Below are 11018 nucleotides of genomic sequence, written 5' to 3' on the forward strand. Positions count from 1 at the left end.
AAAAAAAAAAAAAAGAAAAGAAAGAGCCGGGTGGTGGTGGCACATGCCTTCAATCCCGGCACTTGGAAGGCAGAGGCAGGTGGATTTCTGAGTTCAAGGCCAGCCTGGTCTACAGAGTGAGTTCCGGGACAGCCAAGGCTACACAGAGAAGCCCTGTCTGGAAAGAAACCAAAAGAAAAAAAAGAAAAAAAAGAGAAAAAAAAGAAAAGAAAAAGTAAGAAAGTAGAAGCTGGAGATATAGCTCAGCCATTGCTTAACCTGTGAGAGACAGAATAAATAAATAAGTGAGGGCTGGAGAGATGGCTCAGTGGTTAAGAACACTGACTGCTCTTCCAGAGGTCATGAGTTCAAATCCCAGCAACCACGTATTGGCTCACAACCATCTGTCATGAGATCTGATGCCCTCTTATGGTGTGTCTGAAGACAGCTACAGTGTACTTATAATAAATAAATAAACAAACAAACAAACGAATGAATGAGCAAATGAATGAATAGTAGTCTTGGCTGGGAAGACCAATTACTCCCAGCTGGGTTCAAAACAAGATCATGTGAGCATATGAAGTTCACATTAACCTGGCCAATATAGCAAGAACTCAGTATCTGTCTTTAAATAAATAAATAAATAAATAACACTTAAAAATTATTTTTTTATTTTGCTCCTATGTCTACACACCACATGGGTCTGAAGCCCACAGAGGCCAGATGAAGGTATTGGATTCTCCGAATCTGGAGTTATGTGGTCGTGAGCCACCATGTGGGTGCTAAGAGTTGAACCCAAATCCCCAGGAAGAGCACCCAGTACTCTTAACCTCTGAGTTTCTTTTAGTGCTCTTATATCATTACCAGTAGCCATTGTTACCTCTGTGACTGTGGTCCTCGTCTGAGCAGGGCCACTTAGAGCCACGTTCCTTATCAATGAAGCACTCTTGGAAATGGCTATGTGTCCCCTCTATTTTTCAGTTTACCCTCCCTGCTGTGGCCTGCACTGAGCTGTGTAAAATAATGTCCATTGTAGTGGTACATGCTGGTGGGACATGTGGGAGAAGGGGGGTCAGGAGGATCAGAGACGAAGGGTGGCTGTGACATCTGGAGTTGTCCATCCTTCCCTTGGCTTCGGCTCACCACTGCTTGTGGCACGTTCATGCTCCAGGAGTTCCAGAATCACATGTCAGAGGCTCAACACCAACAGCGGCTTGGGGAAATGCAACACTCGAGCCAGACCTGCCTGCTGTCCCTACTGCCCATGCCTCGGGACATCCTGGAAAGAGAAGCAGAGTAAGTGGGTCAGGCAGCGTCACAGGCCAGGCCCTCAATAGACATCTGGCTGGGAGGTAAACCAGCTGTGCATACCATTGACTCCAATTTTGATCATCAGTCTCTCCTGTCTGTAAAAAATGTCTTGATGAGGAGTGTAGTGACAGTTTTCTAAGGTCCCTTCCTGGTGAGAGCAGTGTGACATTCCTATGGAAGGGAGGGGAGCTGTAATACAGGACCCTGCCCCCACTGATCTGTGTGCTAGCCCCCACCAGACAGGCACGGGGGTAAGGACCAGGTCATCCTGTGGCCCTGGGCGAGACCTTCCCTGAATCTATCCATTGTCACAGGGGATGTGGTTGGTCTGAAATGTCCACCGGGAATCTAGAACTAGCACCTGGTATGAGAAGACTTGGTGGGAAGCCATAGGTCCCAGTGGGGTGTCACAAGCCTGCAGGGCTGGAAAGTGTCATTGGAGAAAGCTGAGCCATATAGACTTGGGCCCTGGGAGATAAGGGCTGTGTCTCCTGGGAGAGCTGCCTCAGGTGGTTGCCAGAGCTCCCAGCTTTCCAGGGGAATCCAGGAACCTGAATAACTTAGGAAGCCTCACAATTGCAGAGTGTCAGCCACAAAGCCAGATGCAGTGACACCTGTAATCCAGGCACCTGGGAGGCTGAGACAGAGGGCACAAGAGTTTAAGGCCACTTATATAATGAGATCTTCTAGTGAGTTGACTTATTCAGAATGACAGTAAACCCAGCTGAAGACAAATGAAACCCCTTCTCAGGCAGCACTGTTGTATGAGTCTGTGATGGGAAGTTCCACTGAGGGCAAGGACAGGGACTCCTGGCTGCTCTGCGTTCCTTTCGTCTGGCTGACTGGGAACTCAGTCTGTTAGCTCCCACCTATAGAAGAGTCAGGAATTGCTACTCTGTCCTTTGTCTTTTTGATGCTGTGACTAGGACCCTGGCCCCTCGTTCATACGCCCTAGCTTCTAAAGAGTAGCACCTTCCCTTCCGGAGCACTCTAGGAGAATACACTGCTTGCTTTTATTGCCATCAGAGATCCTCCGCCAAAACGCTGGTGCAACACCTGCCAGGTGTACTACATGGGAGACCTGATCCAGCACCGCAGGACTCAGGAGCACAAGGTGCAAGAGCCACTCACGCTGCCGCAAGGGTCCCTGTGAGGGGGTGGGGCTGGGGGCAGGGGTCTATCTTAGTCTCCATGTGACTGCCACTCACGTGGCTTCTGGTGAGTCAGTCATGTTCCTCTTGGGCTTTCCTGTGCCCATCTATTCAGCGTAGGTACCTGTTCATCCTGCTATTCAGCCCCTAGCTTACTGGGGGGGATGGTCTTTGGTGGACGTCCTCTTCCTGTCCTGTCTCTGTTGCCACCTGCTATCCCACAAAGTGAAGAGAAGTGGTTTTGCATGTCTCAGTGCAGGGGCGGAGCTGAGCGGAGGCTTCCCGTTTGAGAGGTGAGGTCTCACTGGATCACTGATAAGGGTGGCTTGTACCTCGGGGTGCTCTAGTGAACCACGTGGCCTATCTGCCTTCCCTCAGGTTGCCAAACAATCCCTGAGGCCCTTCTGCACCATATGCAACCGTTATTTCAAGACCCCTCGAAAGTTTGTGGAGCACGTGAAGTCCCAGGGTCACAAGGACAAGGCCCAAGAGGTAACCCTAGCTACCCCAGTTCAGCATGAAGCTTCCCCGTAAGATCATAGAGCAGGTAGAGGGGGGCCTAGAACCCTCAGGAGTGTAAGCTAGCTGCCCACAGCTGGCTTCAGCCCCTCATACACTCCTTGGGCAGCTGAAGACACTTGAAAAGGAGACAGGCAGCCCGGATGAGGACCACTTCATTACCGTGGATGCTGTTGGTTGCTTTGAGAGTGGTCAAGAAGAGGACGAGGACGAGGAGGAGGAGGAGGAAGAAGAAGAGATTGAGGCTGAGGAGGAATTCTGCAAGCAGGTGTGTGGGGTGGGCTGTCAGTGGCTACTGGAACACAGACGCCATGCTGGCATTTATAGGCACTAACACAATGCAGTTATGGGCTGTGTCGTGTGACCATGGAAATAAACGCAGAGAGACTGGTGAAACATGCTAGGGCCTTAAAGGCTGGCTGGGATAGCCACTGTGGGGAAGAGGGAGGGCAGAGCGAATGGTGTTGAGCCAGGCACACAGGCATGCACAGCAGACTGCCCACGGCCCCGAGAGGCTTTATCTAAGAGTTTTGTGCTAATTCTGGACAAACTAAGAGAAATCCAGGTAGACTGGGGATTGGGAGGGGAGGGCAGAGGGCTAGGAATTATAGTCTAGTGCTTGCCCTTGCATATGCAAAGCCCTAGCTAGATCCAGTCCCTCCAGTCCCGGGACTGAATTGAAAGGTGAGGTCATAGAGGCTCCAGCAGGAAGAAGGCTGAAGCAGGACTGAGCTCCAACCGTCATGTGTGATCAAGACCCTGCCTCTCTTACCCTCTTATTCCTGCCTCTCTCTTGCCTCTTGCCCCCTTGCTCCCCATTCCCTTCCCCCCCTCTCTCCACATGGTCATGGCCAATGGCCTACCTCCACTTATCTACGCTCTCCTCTCTGCCTTTCTCTGCCTCTGCTACCCTCTTAACTCCCCTCCCCATGCCCTAAATAAACTTATTCTATACTAAAAAAGAAAAAAGAAAAAAAAGAAAGGACAGAGAGCTGGGCCGTGGTGGCGCACGCCTTTGATCCCAGCACTTGGGAGGCACAGGCAGGCAAATTTCTGAGTTCAAGGCCAGCCTGGTCTACAGAGTGAGTTCCAGGATAGCCAGGGCTATACAGAGAAACCCTGTCTCAAAAAAAAAAAAAAAAAAAAAAAAAAGAAAGAAAGAAAGAAAGAAAGAAAGAAAGAAAGAAAGAAAGGAAGGAAGGAAGGAAGGAGAGATGACTAGGTAGTGAAAAGCATGTGCTGCTCTTCCAGGACCTGGGTTCAATTCCCCATACCCCTCTCAGGTCAATCATAACTGCCTGTACCTTCCACTTCCTGGAGATTGGACACCTCAGGTACCCATACACCCACACACTCAAAATCGAAAAAGCAGCCTAAGAAAAGAAGAGTTTATTTTGGTTTGGGGGAAGGAAACCCACAAAGCATATGTCGGAAGGACATATGGGAGGCAGGATCTTCCCACCTGCAAGCTGAGGGAATGGCTGTGCTCTGGAGATTGCGGGTGGGCTGCAGGCCTCTGACCCGTTTCCAGGTGGGACCGGTGGCACCACATCTGAGTTCTTACTCCCTCTCCAGGTGAAGTCAAGAGAAACATCTTCAGAGCATTGGAAGGGCTCTGAGACATACAGCCCCAACACGGCCTATGGTAAGCCCCCAGCTGAGCCCCCAGTCTCAGCCACAGTATTCCAGCCAGGTATCCCAACCTCTGTTCCCACCCTGAGCCCGGGTGATGCCCAGCTGGTGAGGGGGACTTAGGTGTGCAGACCCTGCTATCTGTCCCCAGGTGTGGATTTCCTGGTACCAGTGATGGGCTATGTCTGCCGAATCTGTCACAAGTTCTATGACAACGACTCGGAATTGCGGCTCTCTCACTGCAAGTCCCTGGCCCACTTTGAGAATCTGCAGGTGAGTGGTCATCTGACTGCCCTGCCCAGGGCCATAACCTCCATCCAGTCCAAGCCAGCAGCCTTGGCTCCTCATGTTGTGTGTGTGTGTGTGTGTGTGTGTTTGTGTGTGTGTGTGTGTTTGTGTGTAGGTGTTATGTGTGTGTTGGGGCCTGGGGCTGGGGGTACTCCAGAACCTAGGGAGGCTAAGAGTTGCACACGGGGTCCCACTGTTTTGGCCCAAATTGGGAAGCAGCTGATGGCCAGGAGTGCGCTAGGTTATGCCTAACTTTGAAAACTTTTGTATCCAGAAATACAAAGCCAAGAACCCCAGCCCTCCTACCCGGCCTGTGAGCCGCAAGTGTGCGATCAACGCCCGAAATGCCCTGACCGCACTCTTCACCTCCAGCAGTGGCACCAACCGCCAGCCCAGCCCCCAGGACACAGTGAAAATACCCAGCAAGGTGAAGCCTGGATCCCCGGGACTCCCTCCTCCCCTTCGGCGCTCAACACGCCTCAAAACCTGATAGAGGGAGCTCTGGCCACTCAGCCCGACCAGGGCCCAATCTGCTAATACTTCCTAGGTGTCTGTGTGGAAATAATGGTAGCGTGGTTGGCGTTTTTACTCAAAATCCAATAAAGAGTCAGTAGTTTGGCTATGCAGTCCCCACCAGCACTGTGTCGGGGTGGGTGGAGGAGGGGCACCCAGTCTCTCTGGACACAGTGTGGTGGAGGACCAGGGAAGCCAAAATCAGGCTGAGATGCAGGTGCTCTGGGATAGGGCTACCAGGCATGTCCCCTCTCTGAGCCTCAGTTTCCCTCTCAGTGTATCAGGGCTGGGATGGCAGCTTGGGGGAAAATCCTTATGGCTGGTGACCTTAGCAGATGGTCTTGCTCTTACCCTCAGGTTACAGATGAACAGAGGCTTTAGCAGGGTCACATAACTTGCCAAACTCATAGCTGGCAAACAGCCAGCCTCTAACCGGCTGCACCTCACAAAAACCAAGGCCAGGCGTGGAGTTAGCGTTAGGGGTGTCTTTGCCACTGACGTTCAGCTCTTGGTTTGCCAAGAGAGCAAAGCCCTCCAAACCCAGAGAGAGAGCAGCAGTGAAGGGGATAAAGACAGCCTGGCTCTGTTAGTGCCAGCTGGGAAGAGGAAGGCTCAAAGTAGAAGGCCCCAAGGTTTACCGTCAAATCCTAGGAGTGGTTACAGTCGTGAAAAGCCCCATCGCCCAGGGAGCCTGACTGTATCTCACAGTCACACAGCCTGCCTGCATCAGCTGGGAAGCAGCCACCAGAGCAACACACCAGGTAGGGAGGGAGCCTGACCTCACCCACATCCTGGGGATCAGAAATGAACGGTGGCTCAGAGCCCCAGTTCCATCACATGGCCCGTGGGTAACGGCCACGGGGGTCCTCATCCGGGCACAAAGAAGAAGGGGGCAGTGGTGTGGGAGACATCTTTAATACAGACTCTCAGTCTGGGTGAAGGGGAGAGAGACAGACAAGTGGGTGAACTGCAGGACTGCGCCTGACTCCAGGAAGGGTGATGGGCAGTGAGTGGGGACTGGACCAGGCTGGTAGGCCCACTAGGATCTGGAGGCCAGTACCTGAGATGGTGTCTAAGCCAGGTAGTATCTCTGCAGACCAGAACATGGCCTTAGAGAGGTGAGGGTAGGGCCTGGATGGGGGCTCCTGGCACCTAGGGGCTGGCATCACCAGGGGCCTCTCCAAGCTGTTGCTGGAATTCCAGGCGTGTCTGCCGGTTGGACTCCAGCAGCTCCTGGAGGCGGGCATGGAGGTGGTCATTCTTCTCCTCCAGGTGGTCCAGACAAGAGTTGATCTGATCCAACATGGAGTTGATGGCAGCATACTCTGGGAGGAAGGGAAAAGACAGAGGGAAGGTCTTGGATCTCTTCAGGGCTGACAGACACAGCACAAAGCCCTCTGATGGCCCTGGTTGGAAGGCACTGGGTGATACTCGTTTCTTTCCCTCTGGGACAAACACCACTTATTTCTTTTTTTTAAAAAAAAATTTATTTATTTTTTTAAAAGATTTATTTTATTTATATGAGTACACTGTAGATGTCCTCAGACACACCAGAAGAGGGCATCAGATCCCATTACAGATGGTTGTGAGCCACCATGTGGTTGCTGGGATTTGAACTCAGGACCTCTGGAAGAGCAGTCAGTGCTCTTAACTGCTGAGCCATCTCTCCAGCTCCGCCTATTTCATTAGCTATCACCAAGGGAGCCTCCCATACCCAGCACTACATCAGGCCTCTATCCTGGTTCTCCACCCTCTCCCTCTCCCTCTCCTCAGCTCTCCTTCAGGAATCACTGGTGTGGTCATGTAGGTGCTGGTCTGCTCGCCCCATACTCATACTCAACCATAAAGTTCTGGGAGAGGTGATGGGTCTTGTATTCTCTGCTGTCTCCCCAGTGCCCTCGATGACACAAATAAGTGCTTACTGAATGAATGAGTGAATGCATGAATGAATGAAGCTCTGGCTTTCCAGTTCCTGCTTTTGCTCAACTGTCTAGAGCTCATCGGCCACAACAACCCTTCAAGGATCAGCTCAAAATACCTCCTCCTCTGAGAAGTCTCCCCGGCCTCCTTCCTCTGCAGCTTCTTTGACCTGCCTCTTGGCAATGCTGTGTCCCCTTAGGACCCAAGGTCTGGGTCCATGCCCACTGCAGGACCCACTTCCGAGCCAGCCCATGACTCAGAAACATTCAGCTGCCAACTTGGGAACAAAGGAAGTAGCTGGTGGATTTAAGGAAGAGGCCCAGAGAGGGCGACTGGGGCATGAGTGTAAATGTGCTGCCTCTGGGGGATGGTTCTCATGACCCCAAGAGGGTATCCTTCACAGAGGCTGGAGCCTCTGAAGGCTGCTAGATCTCATGGCACCTAGTGACAGGGCCAAAACGCAGACCTGGAGGTCACAGACCCTTACATCTGAGTGCCAGATCTGCTCCAGCCCAGCCACTCCTTAGAATGGGGTAGAGGACTCCGAGGGTTCCAGTACACTGAGAGCTCAGTCAGTCGGGGTCTGGCCACAGCAAGGACTTAGTGGATAGCTGTTCTGATCCACCCTCTGCACTTCGTGGCAAGCTAGCAGAAGGGCTAGGAGAGGTGATGTCTGCAGGCTCCACCTATGTCCAGGGTACTTCCTAGCCATTGCTTCTGTCCTGGGACAGCCTCCTCCCCACCATCCAGATGTTACGCCACCCCCTCATCAAATCCCCTCATGATGCTCACCACGGATGCCAGCAGTCACTGTTCCCCAATAGTGCCCACTAGTGACCCACCACCTGCCTCCAGGTAGACGGCAACCTTTATTAAGAGCAGAACCCAGGTGACGAAATTATTCTGAAACCGTTGTGACAAGGGCTATGCTGTGAATATATGGAACTGCAGAATTGTACAGTTTAAATGGTACAACCTACAGTGTGACCTACAGCTTAATAAAGTTTTTATAACAGAACAAAAGCATACCCCATCCTTACTGCACAGTGAGTCCTGCCTGCCCTCTAGGTAAGGCACCAGACTTGACTACACTCAAAACAAAACAAAACAAAACAAAACAAAAATCCGCTTTCAAAAGGAACTTGTACTCTGGAATCTCAGAAGCTAGACATTTCTATCCTATTTCCCCTTGAATCCCGATACACCTCAATAACAGAAGACCTCAATGTGCCCAATGTTACAGATGGGAAAACTGAGGTTCCCAAACATGCAAAAGCAGTCTGTGGGCTGAGGCGTCCCTGAGGTCCTTCCGCAGTGCTGTGCACCCAAACACAATACTCAGTAAGCAGGTCACACCAGCAAAGCCAGGTGGCTGGGGTGCTGACTCAGCACAGTGGGGCGCCCACCCGGCCAACAACACCTGCAGAGCCATGCAGGACCCGCCCCCCCACACACACACAACGAGGAAAGTGGCTGAACCAAATCCCAAACCCACAAACGTCTTTGAAGCTGCCTCAGTTTCCCCATACGACACCAGGGCTGGTTAGCGACAGTTCTCCAAACTGCAGCGCTCAGTGATCCGTTCGCTATTGCTCGCCATCGCCTCCGAGGTGGCTGTGGGGACATCGCTTTAGTCCCTCCCACGCCCCCCATCCCCGCCCGATTCCAGATCCTCGGACAGTACTCCTGGCCAAGCAAAGGTCGCCTCAGCAACACTCCCCCACCCCGGGTCACCTGCTTCCCCGAAGCTGTCATTCTCGCCTTCCGTGCCCGCATCCACCGGCATGCCTAGGTCCCCGTTGGGGCCCGACATTGCGGGCTCGGGCGCCGCAGAGGCCACGCGAAGATGGAACTCAGCGATCGTCGCGCGGAAAGCCGGCGCTGGGCGGAAGGTACAAGCAGCTGAGGGAACACCGGGCCGGAAGCTGGGAACGCCGCGGCGCACCGGGGCCCGCCCTGAGCCCCGCCCAAAGTCCCGCCTGTAGGCCTCCGCGCGGCCACGCCCTTAAGCTCCGCCCCCAAGCCCACCAACGCGGCTCCGCCCGGTCCGCTCTCAGGATCCGCCTTCTCTCGCTTCCGAGCCCCGCCCCTCTCCCGGGCGCAGTGACCCGGGGTCAGCGGAGCGCGACGACGCGCGGAAGGTCGGGCAGTGGAGATCCTGACCTGCTAGAGCTTGGGATGTGTATGAGGCTCCGTCCTGCTGCTTCCGCTCCTCTGCATGTTCGGAATCAGCACCTCTCCTTCCCAAGCACCAGGAATCTGCCTTCTCATCTCCCCCGGTGTCGCTGAAATGACCCACAACCCCTGTCCTATCTTGGCCAATCTTGCCCTTATCTCTGCTCTTAAGACTCTCAAAGGCTTCACTTCTCGGGTGAGACCAGATTCCAGCCCAGGACAGTAGATGTAAAGCCAATCGGTTTGATTCACGCCAATAAATATGACAAGGGTGGGGAAGGAGTGTGAAGTGCAGTGCTATGTGTCAGGTTCCCAGTACAGAAAAGGCTTGGTGTACTCTGCCGTAGGTGCGCCTGGGGGTCGTGGAAAGTGGCGGTCCATCATGGAAGGCTTCATGATAAAGACCTCCAGGAGTCACATCCCCCGACCACCATGGCACCATGGCACAGTGGCTATTTCAGAGTGCGAGTTGTTCTCTACATACGGGCTTTAGTAAAGCTGGGAGAGGAAGTGAAGTGGATTCTTCCCCAAATCCCAGAAGCAGCACAACCCTGTGGACACCATAAAACTAATGCAAACGTGGACATCTGGAACTGGAAGAGAGTACATGCAAGCTGCTGTAACTGGATGTGTTGCAACTTGTTTTTTTTTTTTTTTAAGATTTATTTATTATATATAAGTACACTGTAGCTGTCTTCAGACACACTAGACGAGGGCATCAGATCTCATTACAGATGGTTGTGAGCCACCATGTGGTTGCTGGGATTTGAACTCAGGACCTCTGGAAGAGCATTCAGTGCTCTTAACTGCTGAGCCATCTCTCCAGCCTGTGTTGCAACTTGTTACAATGACAATGGGAAGCTCATGTCTGCATTAGCCAAGAAGAGGGAAGAAAGCCCTGTGCCAGGAGAGTTTGAAGAGCTCAGTAGCAGCAAGAGGCTATAGGAAGCTGACTTCCATGGTCCAACAGAAGAAACCTGATCTAGGCTAGAAAGATAGCTCACCAATTAAGAGCACACAGTGTGATGAACCTCTCAGTTCAATTTCCAGCATCCACATCGGGCAGTTCATCCCCACCTGTAGCACTGGCTCTGGGGAAATCCATTTGTCTCTGGCCTCCTAAGGCACTTAACATATATGCATATACTTATAACACAGACAGACAGGAAAAAACCAATAAATAAATCAACAAAGCTGGAGAGTTGGCTCTGAAGTTAGGAGCACTGTTCTAAAGGATCTGGATTCAATTCCCAGCACCCACATGGTGGCTCATAACTGTGTGTAACTTCAGTTGCAGGTGATCTGACTCCTTTTCTTGGCCTGTATAAGAACGGCATAAGCCGGGTGGTGGTGGCGCATGCCTTTAATCCCAGCACTTGGGAGGTAGAGGCAGGCAGATTTCTGAGTTCGAGGCCAGCCTGGTCTACAGAGTGAGTTCCAGGACAGCCAGGGCTATACAGAGAAACCCTGTCTCAAAAAACAAAACAAAACAAACAAACAAACAAAAAGAACTGCATATATATGGTTTCC

General features: G+C 52.3%; 2 protein-coding genes across 6 annotated transcripts in view; one reads left to right on the plus strand and one right to left on the minus strand.

Annotated features, from left to right (window-relative positions):
* Ciz1 (CDKN1A interacting zinc finger protein 1) overlaps positions 1–5506 on the plus strand; it is a 17198-nt gene extending 11692 nt beyond the window's left edge. For all 5 annotated transcript variants that reach the window (XM_031369821.1, XM_031369819.1, XM_031369816.1 and 2 more), the window contains 7 exons: positions 1151–1275; positions 2317–2404; positions 2820–2933; positions 3070–3228; positions 4536–4605; positions 4744–4865; positions 5155–5506. In XM_031369821.1, the coding sequence (XP_031225681.1) occupies positions 1151–1275; positions 2317–2404; positions 2820–2933; positions 3070–3228; positions 4536–4605; positions 4744–4865; positions 5155–5370 (894 nt within the window). In that variant the 3' untranslated portion in view covers positions 5371–5506. The remainder of the gene's footprint in view (positions 1–1150; positions 1276–2316; positions 2405–2819; positions 2934–3069; positions 3229–4535; positions 4606–4743; positions 4866–5154) is intronic.
* Positions 5507–6292: 786 nt separating this feature from the next.
* Positions 6293–9284, minus strand: CUNH9orf16 (chromosome unknown C9orf16 homolog). The gene is made up of 2 exons (XM_031369822.1): positions 9048–9284; positions 6293–6718 (listed from the first exon to the last, which is right to left on the minus strand). Exons 1-2 carry the CDS (start codon positions 9124–9126, stop codon positions 6546–6548), a joined length of 252 nt encoding a protein of 83 aa, XP_031225682.1. The 5' UTR covers positions 9127–9284; the 3' UTR covers positions 6293–6545.
* Positions 9285–11018: the final 1734 nt, after the last annotated feature.

The sequence above is a fragment of the Mastomys coucha genome, unplaced genomic scaffold (assembly GCF_008632895.1).
Source record: "Mastomys coucha isolate ucsf_1 unplaced genomic scaffold, UCSF_Mcou_1 pScaffold15, whole genome shotgun sequence".
Classification (NCBI taxonomy): Eukaryota; Metazoa; Chordata; class Mammalia; order Rodentia; family Muridae; genus Mastomys; species Mastomys coucha.